Genomic DNA, 12,221 nt, shown 5'->3' on the forward strand with positions numbered 1-12,221 from the left:
ACAACATTCGCACAGCGAGCGTAGAGGGTTGGGATGCGCTATATAATGACCGGATCCACGAATGGAACACCCTAGCTGCATTTTAGTTTTTCTTGTTTACATTCTTTATTTGTAATCTTATTTGTACGTTGCTCTTTTAATGAGAACATTAATATTTTATATTGTATTGCTTACTGCATTCTATATGTTGCATGGGTAAGTTGCGCGGATCCACGAACGGTTATATCAAAATTTAAAAACAGCACTGATAATATGTTTAAGTTGGAAGCTAAAAGAACAATCTAAAATGTTACAATTTTACAACATAATGTCCAACATAATGCTCTATAAATAAAATACAATAACCATCAGTAATCCCTCCTCGACGACGACTCCCACTGCGCAAGGGTCTGTTCCAGACTATCAACAACAGCTCTCCCTGTTGCACTCATGCTGTCCTTCTCAAGAGAGAGTTTCTGAACGTCTTGCATTATCTTTCCCATCCACTGCATACAACAAAAAACAGAAGATGAAATACAATAACAACAAATAAAACTTAATTAAAAGAATAAATATAATAAAAGACATACCGCTTCCGTGGCAGTAGGCGGTGGCACATAATCATCATCGCTGTGGTCGAGATCAGCGATCAACCTCGGGTGCGAATACCGGTTGAACCATTCCATGTAGTAATGGTCACACATGGGAGTAACCCCAGAGGGTGGCCGCTGCAACTCCGCTGTCCATAATCGAGCCACCATCGGAAACTGGTCCCACGTCCCGGTCATGATATCCGGCCATTCCACGACGTACTCCCTCGACGATGCAGGTCGGACCGCCTTCATCGGGCACGCCGGGGGAGGAGGGACAACTTGGACAAATCCAAGCTGGCGAAGACAACGCTGGGGCATGTACGCTTCGACGATGTCACGATACTGAATGAGTCCCGTGTACAGGGTCCTGGGTACCCTAACACTAGGGTTCGGGCCGAAAGACATCCAGTTCACCTGTACAATTACAACATATAAAATATAATAACATGAATATAATTTGTGCAAATAATAAAATGTAGACTCTATAAATAAACGTTACCTCTAAGGGGGACAGCCTGTCCAGCAATAACCGTATCGATCGGAGGCGGTCAACGGACTTCTTCTCCGAGCGCGGACTCCACGCACAAGCACGCGGCATCCCCTCATCAATAGGAACTGGGTCACGATGTGGTCGCAATGCAGGAAAGTACTCGTATATCCAAGTCTGCAATAGAGTCAGACACCCAGTGATACCTGCCGCGTCAGCCCGACTCGCAAATCCTAGTTGGCGATACAAATACGCCAACGTAGCCGATCCCCAGGAAAACTGGCCTACACTGTCGGGGTCACACGCCTCTACGATGTCGCGTGGCCTGAGCTTGTTTCCGCCGCTCTTATCCGGAAACAAGGTACATCCGAGGAGTAGAAAAACATAAGCACTCAGTTGTGCGTCGGGCGTCCTACGTGCACTCGGGTACAAACACCGCTGCAACACGGATGCGATCTTCACACCTCCGTGTTCCCAAACACCTAGCGCCTCGGTGTACAGTGCAGCCCTGTCCACCGCCAACAACTCCGCCAGCGAATCTGCCTGATCCGCATCAGCCACAGCACAAAGTCGTTTACCCTCAACACGAATCCCCAGAATGGCCTCGACGTCATGTAACATGATCGTCATCTCACCGAACGGAAGGTGAAAAGAGTTTGTATCCGGCTGCCATCGCTCAATGAAAGCCGTGATCAGCGTACTGTCAATCTTATCGTGCATGGTGGCAGGAACGTGCTTCACCCCAGTGCCCTCCAGTCGCTCGAACATCTCGCTCTCAGCCGGCCAGGCCTCAGCCCATGTACGCAAAAAACTACAAGTCTTTTCCCGGGTATGACATTTCAACAACCCCGTAACTGAAGGCCTCTCCTGGTCCTCCCAAATACGGGAAGCTATGTGTCCTAGAAAGCTAGGAATCACACTCCCGTCAACAGGCCCACCGGGCACCTCACTCCTAACAACCCAAGAATCATTACCCGCCCTCGACCGTTTCCTGCTTGCCCCAGAGACAGTGGACGCAGATGATGTGCCAGATCTACTAACAAACCTACCACTCCTACCCTTACGCACCTCCACCATATGCGTCTCGTACATGTCATCAACCCTCTGACTGAATGGACCGTAATCATCATACGGTCCACTGCCATCGTCCACATCCTCATCCTCATCTGCGCCCTCCTCCTGCTCCTCCTCCTGGTCACCCTCCTCAGCATCATCATCGTCATCGTCATCCTCATCCCGACGGTGGATCCGTTCTCTACGAACTGAGGCCGAAATACCACGGGATCTGACATGTCTATGCCCCGACCTCTCCACTGAATAACTTCTACTAAGAAGCTCTATATTCTTCCCCCCACCATGACGACCCTACACAAAATTTTAAAATATATAAACATACAAAAATTTATACGATAAATAATCATCATCGCAAATCAAATACACTAAAAACATACAAATAATAGTAAACAAAATATAAACGTAGAAAAAATACAACGAAATTGAAAAAATTTATAAAAATAAACAACAAAATATAAAAACAATTCAAAATTATATTACAAAAAAAAAAAAAAAAAAAAAAAAAAAATTAAAAACAATTTTTTAAAAAAATTAAAAAAAAAATAAAAAAAAAAATGGGGGGGGGGCGCCCTGGCTGGACGCCCAGCCGGCGGTGGTGGCGCCAGATGCAGACGCCGCCACCAGTTGGCTGGCGCCTGGGCTGGACGCCACAGCCACGGCTGCGGCGCTTAGACTAAACGCCACAACCGTGGCGGTGGCGTCCAGCCCAGGCGCCAGCCAACTGGTGGCGGCGTCTGCATCTGGCGCCACCACCGCCGGCTGGGCGTCCAGCCAGGGCGCCCCACCGCGTTCACGGCGGTTTTCCCCTTTTTTTTTTTTTTTTAAAACAAAATATACCTTTCCTCCTTGGGACATCCTTCCCTCCGCCGCCGCCGCCATTTCCTTGCCTTGCCGCCTCGACATCGCCGTTATTTTGAATATTTTTTTTTAGAGAGGTTGAAAGAAGATGAGCAATGAGAGTGTGAGTGATGAGAGTGTGAGTGTTTTTTTTTTTAAGGTCAAGGGCAATTTTGGGAAACCAAGTGAATTTTGTGGGCTTTATGTAGTAATTTGTGGGCGATGTTTAACAAATCCCAAAACTTAGTGTGGTAAATAGTTTTGTCACACAACCTCTTTGCAAATTATTTTGCCAAATAAGCTTAGTTTGAAGAAAAGTCCCATGCACGATGCACCCAATAGTCTACTGAAAGCAACCCTGTTTTAGGATCAGGATTACATTGAATAGGTAAGAACTGAAAAAGGGTATCTCAAATTGAGTGGGAATGCTTAATTAACTATAATAATCAATCAAATATTAGTAATAAGAACGATCTAGCATCAAGGTAGACCCTTGTGAATCAAATTCTCTCTTGATAGAGGTCAGGCTTGTCTCGTGCGTATTAGATATGCAATTGCAAATTTAGTTGTTTTGCACGAGGTAATGGTCATTGAAGATAAATTTTAGGATTGAATTGTAATTGGTGTACTATTATGAAGGTAGATGAGTAAATGATTAGATCTCACAATATATGATACAAGTACATGCAAACCACCACCTCCACTGTCCATACCATCGAGAACCACCAGCAAATGCCGTGCCAAAGCTGCATAAATTTCCTCCACTTTCTCTCAAATTCCTCTTCCCTTCTTCGCTCCTCTTGATGCCATCACTGAGGCCTTTAGCCATTGCAAATTTGCTAATGACTCAGACTCACCACCACCACTGTAGTAGTGTTGTTGTTGCTCTTTTTGTCACCAAGATAGCTCATCCTTGTTCTTCCCCCTCCTTTACCATGGTTGCCAATCTACTATAGCTATTATTAAGATAATACTTGTTTGATTCATCTGAGTATAACAGAAAAACTAACTTCTTTTTCGATCCTGAACAAATCTTTTACTTATGAAACAACTTGCCCTATACTAGTTTCAAATTATTGAACTTGAATATATCATAGCATAAGGGAACTTAATACACTCAAACAACATAGTTTTACCAAAGCTAATAACAAACACGGACAAAATAAAGAAGGGGTCAAAAAGAGAAGAGGAGGGGGGGGGGGGGGAAGAAGGGGAAACTATCTATAGTAAATAATACTACGTATAATTATATGAAATCTTATTAGTTTTGTTTAAGCCAACTTTTATTAAATTTTGCGTGCTAAATTGGAGATATCCACAAATAACACGTACAATTGAGATCATAAAAAGTCAAATAAGACAATATTCAAGTGACGAGGATGACAAAACAATTTGAGATCATGAAAAGTCAAATGGATCAATGTTTAAGTGACAAGGGAGTACAAAGCAGAGTAGTAATAATTTTTAGCTAGATTGCCATTTGCCATGCAGTTGATCGAATTATGCTAGAGCCAACATAATCAGTCATCAAACTCTCCAGCCACTGCAAAACTAAATCATACTTTGACAGGGATATCCTAGCTGCTAGCCAAAAGTAGTGAACAAGAAAACATCAATCTATTACTACCGTGAGTTAAGTAGACATTTTCCAATTCACTACCCTGTTTGAGAGTAACGAACGCATATGGCAATGAGCTCCATTTCTAGAAATAGGATTCTCGGAGACAATTACAGAAAATTGCTGTTTGTCGCACAAAAAGGAAAAAAAAAAGGTAAGCATGATGCTACCAAGAATAAATCACAATTCAAGATTCCATGTACTCTCTGCCATCAACTTAGGCATTTTAGATTCCTCAGCCAATTTGAAGATTGCTGAAATCTGGAAGAGAAAAAAAGAACATGAGTGATGAGCAGCATATAACTACCGTATATAAGATCCATATCAGAACTGTAAATTATGAAATAGTAGTGACGAATACAGACACAGCAGTACAGCACCAACTCATGGTCATTAAATCTTCACTAAAAGGCAGGCAAAAAGATACACTGGACACGAGTCATCAGAGGTCAAGTCCCACATCATAGACCTCAACATATCACCAACACTTTACAGTCCACAATGTTAAGAAGCCAATTTGAGTCATAGTTATTGTTCAGTGCTTCTACCTTGAAGGCCTACAAAGTAGCATTTCCTACTATTAATGATAGGCTTGTTTCTTTAGTTAGTAGTCTGTATAGAATAGTTTTCTTATTCATCCAAAGAAAATGCAATTTGCAAAAGTTCCTAATGCATCCTTATTTATATCTGTTTGCAGTGTGCATTAGTGCATATACTGGCAGAATGAAGTATAGGTTTATTGGCCATTTAGCGATTTGATAAGCCATGCTCTAAACCACATTTTTATAGTTGTTACCAAGCATGAATTATTATTCCTTGGTTGTTACACTGACTTGCACATTTGCCACACAAATCTTTGACCAGCTAACAAAAAAATGGAGGAAAGTTTACAACGAACAGTTGTATATATTTTTTCAGACCAATATAATAAATTTAATTGCAAATTGAGACCAAAAACAATTAATTTTTAGTTTACAAAAAACATATACATTGAGAGTATATTCTCAGTGAGTCTCAAGTCTCAATGCAATTTACAAATCGTTTTTTTGTTTTTTGTAAAAAAATCTATTACTCGTAGTTGTTAATCCTTATACTTTTCAGTCACAATGTTTAGTATTTATATTGAGAGTATCAAACTAATCTAAGGAAATATTAATTCTACTAAAGCAAGTCATGTGTTTTCTAAAACTAATATTGGGGTAACAGACAGTTTTTTTTTTTTTTTTTTTTTTTAATAAAAAAACCTTCCACCTCAAAAAGCATATTAGGGAGAAGAGGACAGAGGGTCTAAATATAAAAAGCACAAAACTTATCAAATTATGCCTATCAACAGATTTGAGGTTGAGGACACTGAAAAATTGAAAATCAAACGCAATACTCATTTGAGGGTCTTTTAGTACAGAGTTGTTGGTAGTCTTTGTACTCAGTGAAAAAGAAAAAAAAAAAAAACAATTCGTTTATAGATTACCTTTTTATACAAAAGAGTAACAAAATGGTTTCTAACATTGGCCATTAAATTATATCTCCTCCATTTTAAGTGTTCAATATTGATTTTTACGTATCCAGAGTATAACTATGAAAATTTATATTTCTAATACTCTAAAAGTAGAGATTATAAAGTTTAACAATAACAAGAATTATTATAATAATAATCATCGTAATAATAACAATATTATTAATAATAATAACCAAAAAAAAATGTTAAAATTTATACACTGAGATAAACCCAATATTAGTTTACAAAGAACATTTAATTTACTTTAGTAGAAATATGGCAAAGTAAGACACGAGTAGTGCAAAAGTCAATGTATCATACACAAATTAATTCAAAACATATAAAATTAATCTTTAATTTAATATAATTGCCTAGATTCCAAGAATTATGGTTATCATTGTTTTAAAACACTTAATGAAATATACAAGTCAAAGACAGATCTCAAGACAGCAAAAATCAATATCTAGGTGAAGGGAGTATCAGGGCTAACAAGTAACAATTTAGCATCTAACAGTGAGCAATATGCTAATACAAAAAGAAATCAAGGGAAGTATCTTCTGCCTTCACAATAACAAAAGGTGGAAGCAGTGGCTTGTTAGAACAGTCATACTAATAAAAGCGGGGCACTCAGTGGGCAATAAGGAGAAATTAAGCCTCTTAGCTAAATAGTTGCCAACTAAGTGAACTAACTCTATCCCATTAACAAACACACGTTCCAGATAGTGATGGTTGAGGACAATATTAAGGGAATAGGCAAGGGGAGAAGGTCTTGGCTGCACAAAGAAGAGAAAGAAGAAAGGAAGGAAAAGGAGTAACACATGCGCGGGGAGGAAGGGGGGTCGAAGGAGGGAAAGAGTCTTCCACCACCACAATTGTCAAACAAGAATGATAATAAAAGGCAGTGCATTGAAATGAAGACTGAAAGATAGGAGCCCCAGGGGAAGAGGAGAGAGGTGGGGAGTAGGTTTTACGTGCGGCTTCATGCCCCAGGGGAAAAGGAGAGAGGTGGCGAGTAGGTTTTACATGCAGCTTCATATATGACTTACTTTGTTACTATAGGAATTTTTTGCACTATCATTGATAGTTTCGTCAAAGCGATTTTTTTAAAAAAGCAATCCATGTTTTAAATAAAAAAAATACATCCAGATCAAGGTAATAATATTATTTTTATTTTATATCATCATACATTTCCTAAATTACTCATATAATTCTAAAGAAAGCAATAGCATGTTTTCTACTAAATTTTCTTAGAAGGTTACAAGGTTAATGGAAAACAATGCAAGAAATGCACAACAACGTTTCAACAGCACTCAACAAGTCAGTATTCATAATTATGCTCAAAATCTTTTACATGACTTCCCACACCAAACACAACCACCCCCAACAAAACCATCAACAAATCAACAACATAAAATAAGAACATAGCAAAATTCTCAACAAAGCAAATGAGTATAGCAATCAAGGCAAATAAAAAGCTTTATATAATCTCGAAAAGACGAAAAGACTAATCAACATAGAGCTAAATTTACCTTAAAACATCCATTTGTTTTGGAATTCCTGGACCAATCTAGCCCAAGAATCTGATTGGAGGTTTGATAAGAAGCCTTAAGAACATCATCACCATAAACCCTCCTAGACAAAGCAAAATCCCATGAATTCTTCCCCAAATCGTAACTGGGCTCGAAAGTAGTAACCCCTTTATGAACATAAGTATACCTCAATTTCCCATTTCTTGAACCCAACATATGATTAGCAGAAACCTTGTTACTAGAATCCAACACCAAAGTTCCATCCAACAAAGTCCGATTATCATTCTTATTATGAATATAAGTCATATTCAATCGCTTCTCTAAAACGCTAACAGAGTTCATGAACTGAAACCGAAAATCCTACAAACAAACAAACAAAGAAACAAAATGAAACCCACAAAAATTCAGCGTAAATTTCAAGCAATTGAACAAACAATTAAGAAATTGAGGGTAATTATGAATATAAGTCATATTCAATGGCTTCTCTAAAACCCTAACAGAATTCATGAACTGAAACCGAAAATCATACAAACAAACAAAGAAACAAAATGAAACCCACAGAAATTCAGCGTGAAATTCAAGCAATTGAACAAAGAATTAAGAAATTGAGGGTAATTATGAATATAAGTCATATTCAACGGCTTCTCTAAAACCCTAACAGAATTAATGAACTGAAACCGAAAATCCTACAAAAAAACAAAATGAAACCCACAAAAATTCAGCGTGAAATTCAAGCAATTGAACAAACAATTAAGAAATTGATGGTAAAATAGCAAAAGCAAACCTTCTTGGGAACATTATAGTCGACAATAAAGAAGCCGGGTTTTTCGAGGGAGAGGCCGAGGCCATTGAAGGAGGGACCTTTGACGAAGGTGGCGTCAGTGACGGAAGCACGAAGTTTGAAGTCGCCGACAGGAAAAGCGAGGGTGGAAGTGGCGGAGGTGGCGGCTTTGTCTGTTTCGTACTCGTATTTGCCCTTTAAAGATGCCTTCATCTCTCAATGAATGGTCTGACCCTCGTTTTCTCTGTGTATTACTGGTAAATGAGGGTTGTTTACGACGATGATTGACTATTTTGACAGGGTTTTTGGTGTGACTTTTGCTGTTAAAACAAGATTCGTATGTGTATGTGTATACTAGTATACTACTCCGTATGTAGAATTTGAGGTTTAGGAGGTACGTAGGTAGTAGGTAGTGATGTAGTGTCGTCATTCCTCACCTCACTTTTTATGGTCTAGGGATCAAATTTTACAAGATTAAAAGCAGGGTGATTAACGTTTACAATGCGCGCACATAATAGTCATGTTTGAAAATCTCTTTCAGTTTGGTTTAAGTTACAATATTTTTTTTTTTTTTGGAACAATCACAACATTAATAGTTGGTATCATTAATGAGGGAAAATATGTAACAAATAATACACTATTCTTAAGAGTTCAATAAAAGTGTCAGCTAACATTAATAAGTGTAGATAAGTAAATAAACAATTTAATGAGTTAAACTTTTCAAACTTTATTTATATGAGTTATCTCAAACTTTAAAAGGTAGTAAGGGAGGAAATGGCACACAAAGGGCTTGTTTGGCAATTACTTATTGACTACAAGCTGTTGGCTGTTTCTCTATGTTGGTCTAATCAGCTGTTTGTATTGGCTTTTTATGTTCGCTGTTTGCCTTTTGGCTATTAATAAGTATGTTTGATAAATATGGTTGTTGGCGGCTAGTTGTTTTATATAAAAATTACCTTTAAAGGTAATGGGAATTTTTTATTATCTTTGTATTTTACATGATTTTAATTATTCATTAATAATAATAATAATAATAATAATAATAATAATAATAATAATAATAATAGATTGTATCTCGGATTCCGACTAATTTCTTGTAAATTGATTGACTTTGTAGATTTTTGTTATTTTTAATAATAATAGATAATAATAGAAATGATAATTTATTATTATCATTATAATAATTTCTATTGTTATAGTTATGGTTATTTATTATTATTATTATTAAGTTTCAATTATTAATTATTAACTATTAACTATTAACAACAGACAGTTAACTATTAATTGCTAACTATTACGAATAACTATTAATTATTAATTATTAACTATTAACTATCAACTATTGATTATTGATTATTAATTAGGAAAAATACACTTTATTAATCCCAACTAGTAGCAATTTACTTCTACTACTAATGTTTATTATTTAATAATCTCAACTATGGGGTCAATTTGCCACTAGTAGTCCCAACCAATCATCAACCTGATATAACAGGTTATTTTGACACGTGGCATCACGTGAGTGGTTAAAAAAATACCCTCTCCTCCCTACCAGCCACCCCTTCCCCCTAGCTTAGCCAGAATCCGCCGTCACCTCACTGGAAACCTCACCCTTCCCCCCACCCCACCCAAGACAATCCCCTTCCCCAGCCCACCCCCGAAACTACTCCCTCCCTTCCCCCCACCCCCGAAACCGCCTTTAACTCACCACCTGCCCTCCGCGAAACCACCTCCCGCCCACCTTGCCCCCTTGCAAAACCACCCCCCTTCCACCCCTCGCCCTTTTGAAATCCTTTCCCCCATATGAAACCGCTTCCAAGCCGCCAGTAAAGAGAGAGAGAAAAAAAAATCTCGCTGCAATCAGGGGTAAGGGAACGGATGGGGCCAAATTTGAGGGTGGGGGAAGGGAATGGAGCCGGAATCGAGGGAAGAAGAAGGGAGAGGACCGAAATTGGGGGTGGGGAGGGGAAATAGAGCTGAAATATGGCAGTTTCCGGTGAGTAGGGTGGCTGGGAAGAGGGTTTTTAAATTTTTTTTTCTAGACTAATAAAAATGCGACACATGTAATTAAAAAAAAATAATCTGCTTACCAGCTTACCGGTCATCTGAGACTATTGGAGGCAAACTGACCCCATAGTTGAGATTATTAGATAGTAAACCTTAGTTTGGATTATTAGAAGTAAGTCGTACATAGTTGGGATTATTAAAGTGAATTTTTCCTATTAATTATGAATTATTAATTATTAATTACTTAGTGTTTGAGGGTTTTTTATGTGTCCTACGGGAGAGTTACAATTTCCTAGTATGCTCCTTCCTTAGCCTGTACCTGCACAAATAACGGAATACTTCGGCTGGGGCTGGGGTGTTCCGCCTCCGAAGATTAAGTTAGTCTCTTTCTTAATGAGGAAATAAGACAATAAATGCTTCTCGATTTGAGAGCGTTTGCAAGGGGATTTGTGTTTTGTTGGTTGGTGGAAAATGATTCGATCCCCATTAATGAGGTCTGCCCTTACTATTTATAGTAGGGGAGAGCTGTACCTCAATTAGGGTACAATGACACGTGTCGCAAAGGGATTGGGCCTTTGATGACCGTTGCAAGCTTGACACGTGGCAAGCCTTTATAGGGTCACGTGTCTTAGGGTATTTTTACCCTAAACATCTGCCCCTCACAGGTGTTGATTAGGGGATTTTGCTCCCACCAATCGGAATGCGCCACGTGGGCCAATCAGGTCCTGCCAAGTGTCCCCCGGTTGGAACTGTCAGGGCTTGCCACGTGGCACGCGCTTATTCGTCCACCTTGGACCTGTTATGTCATGACATGTGGCATACTCCATGCCTAATGGGGAAACCGGCCACCCAGGCCCAACTTCCGAGGGAAGCCCAATCGGCCCTAGGTTAACCTAAACCTAGGATGGGCACGTTTCCCAAGGTTATAAATACCTCCCTTAATCCTCATTAAGGGGGATTACGAAACATAACGAAGAAACACATTAATTACACACAGTAATAACCGGCTGATCTCGCTAACAAAGCAGATTACCTACATTAAACACTCTCACCCAGAGAGACCCAATCTCTTTAATTTCCGCATTAATTACTCCTTAATCAAGTACTAACTTGACCGTTGGAGGCGGAGCTCCCAGGAGTCTCCGTTATTTTGCAGGTTTAGGCGTCCGGTTCTAGTCTCGGAATTGTAACTCTCCCGCAGGACATCAGAAAACCCCGAAACAGGTGTGACGTGGCATGTCCATGTGTCACCTGTGACAAGTGTCAGACGCATGGGAGGAGACGGTTCGTCTTCTTCCCTCCTTTTTTCAAATTTCAAGTTTTTAGGGCAGAAGGCATCGTTTCGCCTTCTGCTCCTTCTCTATAAATGAGAGACACTCTCTCTCTCCTCCACACTTTGCATAATTTTTCAAAAATTTTCTGAGAGAGAGCTCTGATACCGGTTGCATAATTTCCTAAGTTCCTTGCATCCGGCATTTTCAAATCAAGCACATCCGGCGACCGGTTGGGTGTTCTTTCTCCAATCTCTAAGGTACCGGCTGTTCTTTCCTTTCTACTTTTTAACTTTCGTTTTTGAGGACTTTGAACGTTTCACCCCATCCAGGTTGCCTGCCGCCTGGGGGGCCTTTAACCCATATCCCAGTGTTGAATCTTCTCCCTCAGCCGGCATAGCCTCGTCTGAGGGGTCTTCAATTTTTAAGAATGCATTCTAAACACCCCCATCCGGTTTAACACCGTATGGGGGGTCTTTGATCCATTCCCAAATAAACTTATCTTTTAACACCGCCTGGGGTATTTCTGAGCTTTTATCAAGAAATGATT

General features: G+C 39.3%; 1 protein-coding gene across 1 annotated transcript; it reads right to left on the reverse strand.

The window, feature by feature from the left end:
• Positions 1-4,350: 4,350 nt before the first annotated feature.
• Positions 4,351-8,711, reverse strand: LOC110724437 (outer envelope pore protein 24, chloroplastic-like). The gene is made up of 3 exons (XM_021903855.1): positions 8,397-8,711; positions 7,613-7,972; positions 4,351-4,849 (listed from the first exon to the last, which is right to left on the reverse strand). The coding sequence occupies exons 1-3, from the start codon at positions 8,604-8,606 to the stop codon at positions 4,769-4,771; spliced, it is 651 nt and encodes a 216-aa protein (XP_021759547.1). The 5' UTR covers positions 8,607-8,711; the 3' UTR covers positions 4,351-4,768.
• Positions 8,712-12,221: the final 3,510 nt, after the last annotated feature.

Source organism: Chenopodium quinoa, unplaced genomic scaffold (genome assembly GCF_001683475.1).
Source record: "Chenopodium quinoa cultivar QQ74 unplaced genomic scaffold, ASM168347v1, whole genome shotgun sequence".
Lineage (NCBI taxonomy): Eukaryota > Viridiplantae > Streptophyta > Magnoliopsida > Caryophyllales > Amaranthaceae > Chenopodium > Chenopodium quinoa.

What these genes read in the sequence shown, in the direction of transcription:
- LOC110724437 (XM_021903855.1), bottom strand. Translation starts at nt 8,606, where the DNA reads ATGAAGGCATCTTTAAAGGGCAAATACGAGTACGAAACAGACAAAGCC. An exon ending in ACTATAATGTTCCCAAGAAG is followed by an intron (nt 7,973 to 8,396) that starts GTTTGCTTTTGC and finishes GTTTGTTTGTAG; the next exon opens with GATTTTCGGTTTCAGTTCAT. An exon ending in AAACAAATGGATGTTTTAAG is followed by an intron (nt 4,850 to 7,612) that starts GTAAATTTAGCT and finishes TTTCTCTTCCAG; the next exon opens with ATTTCAGCAATCTTCAAATT.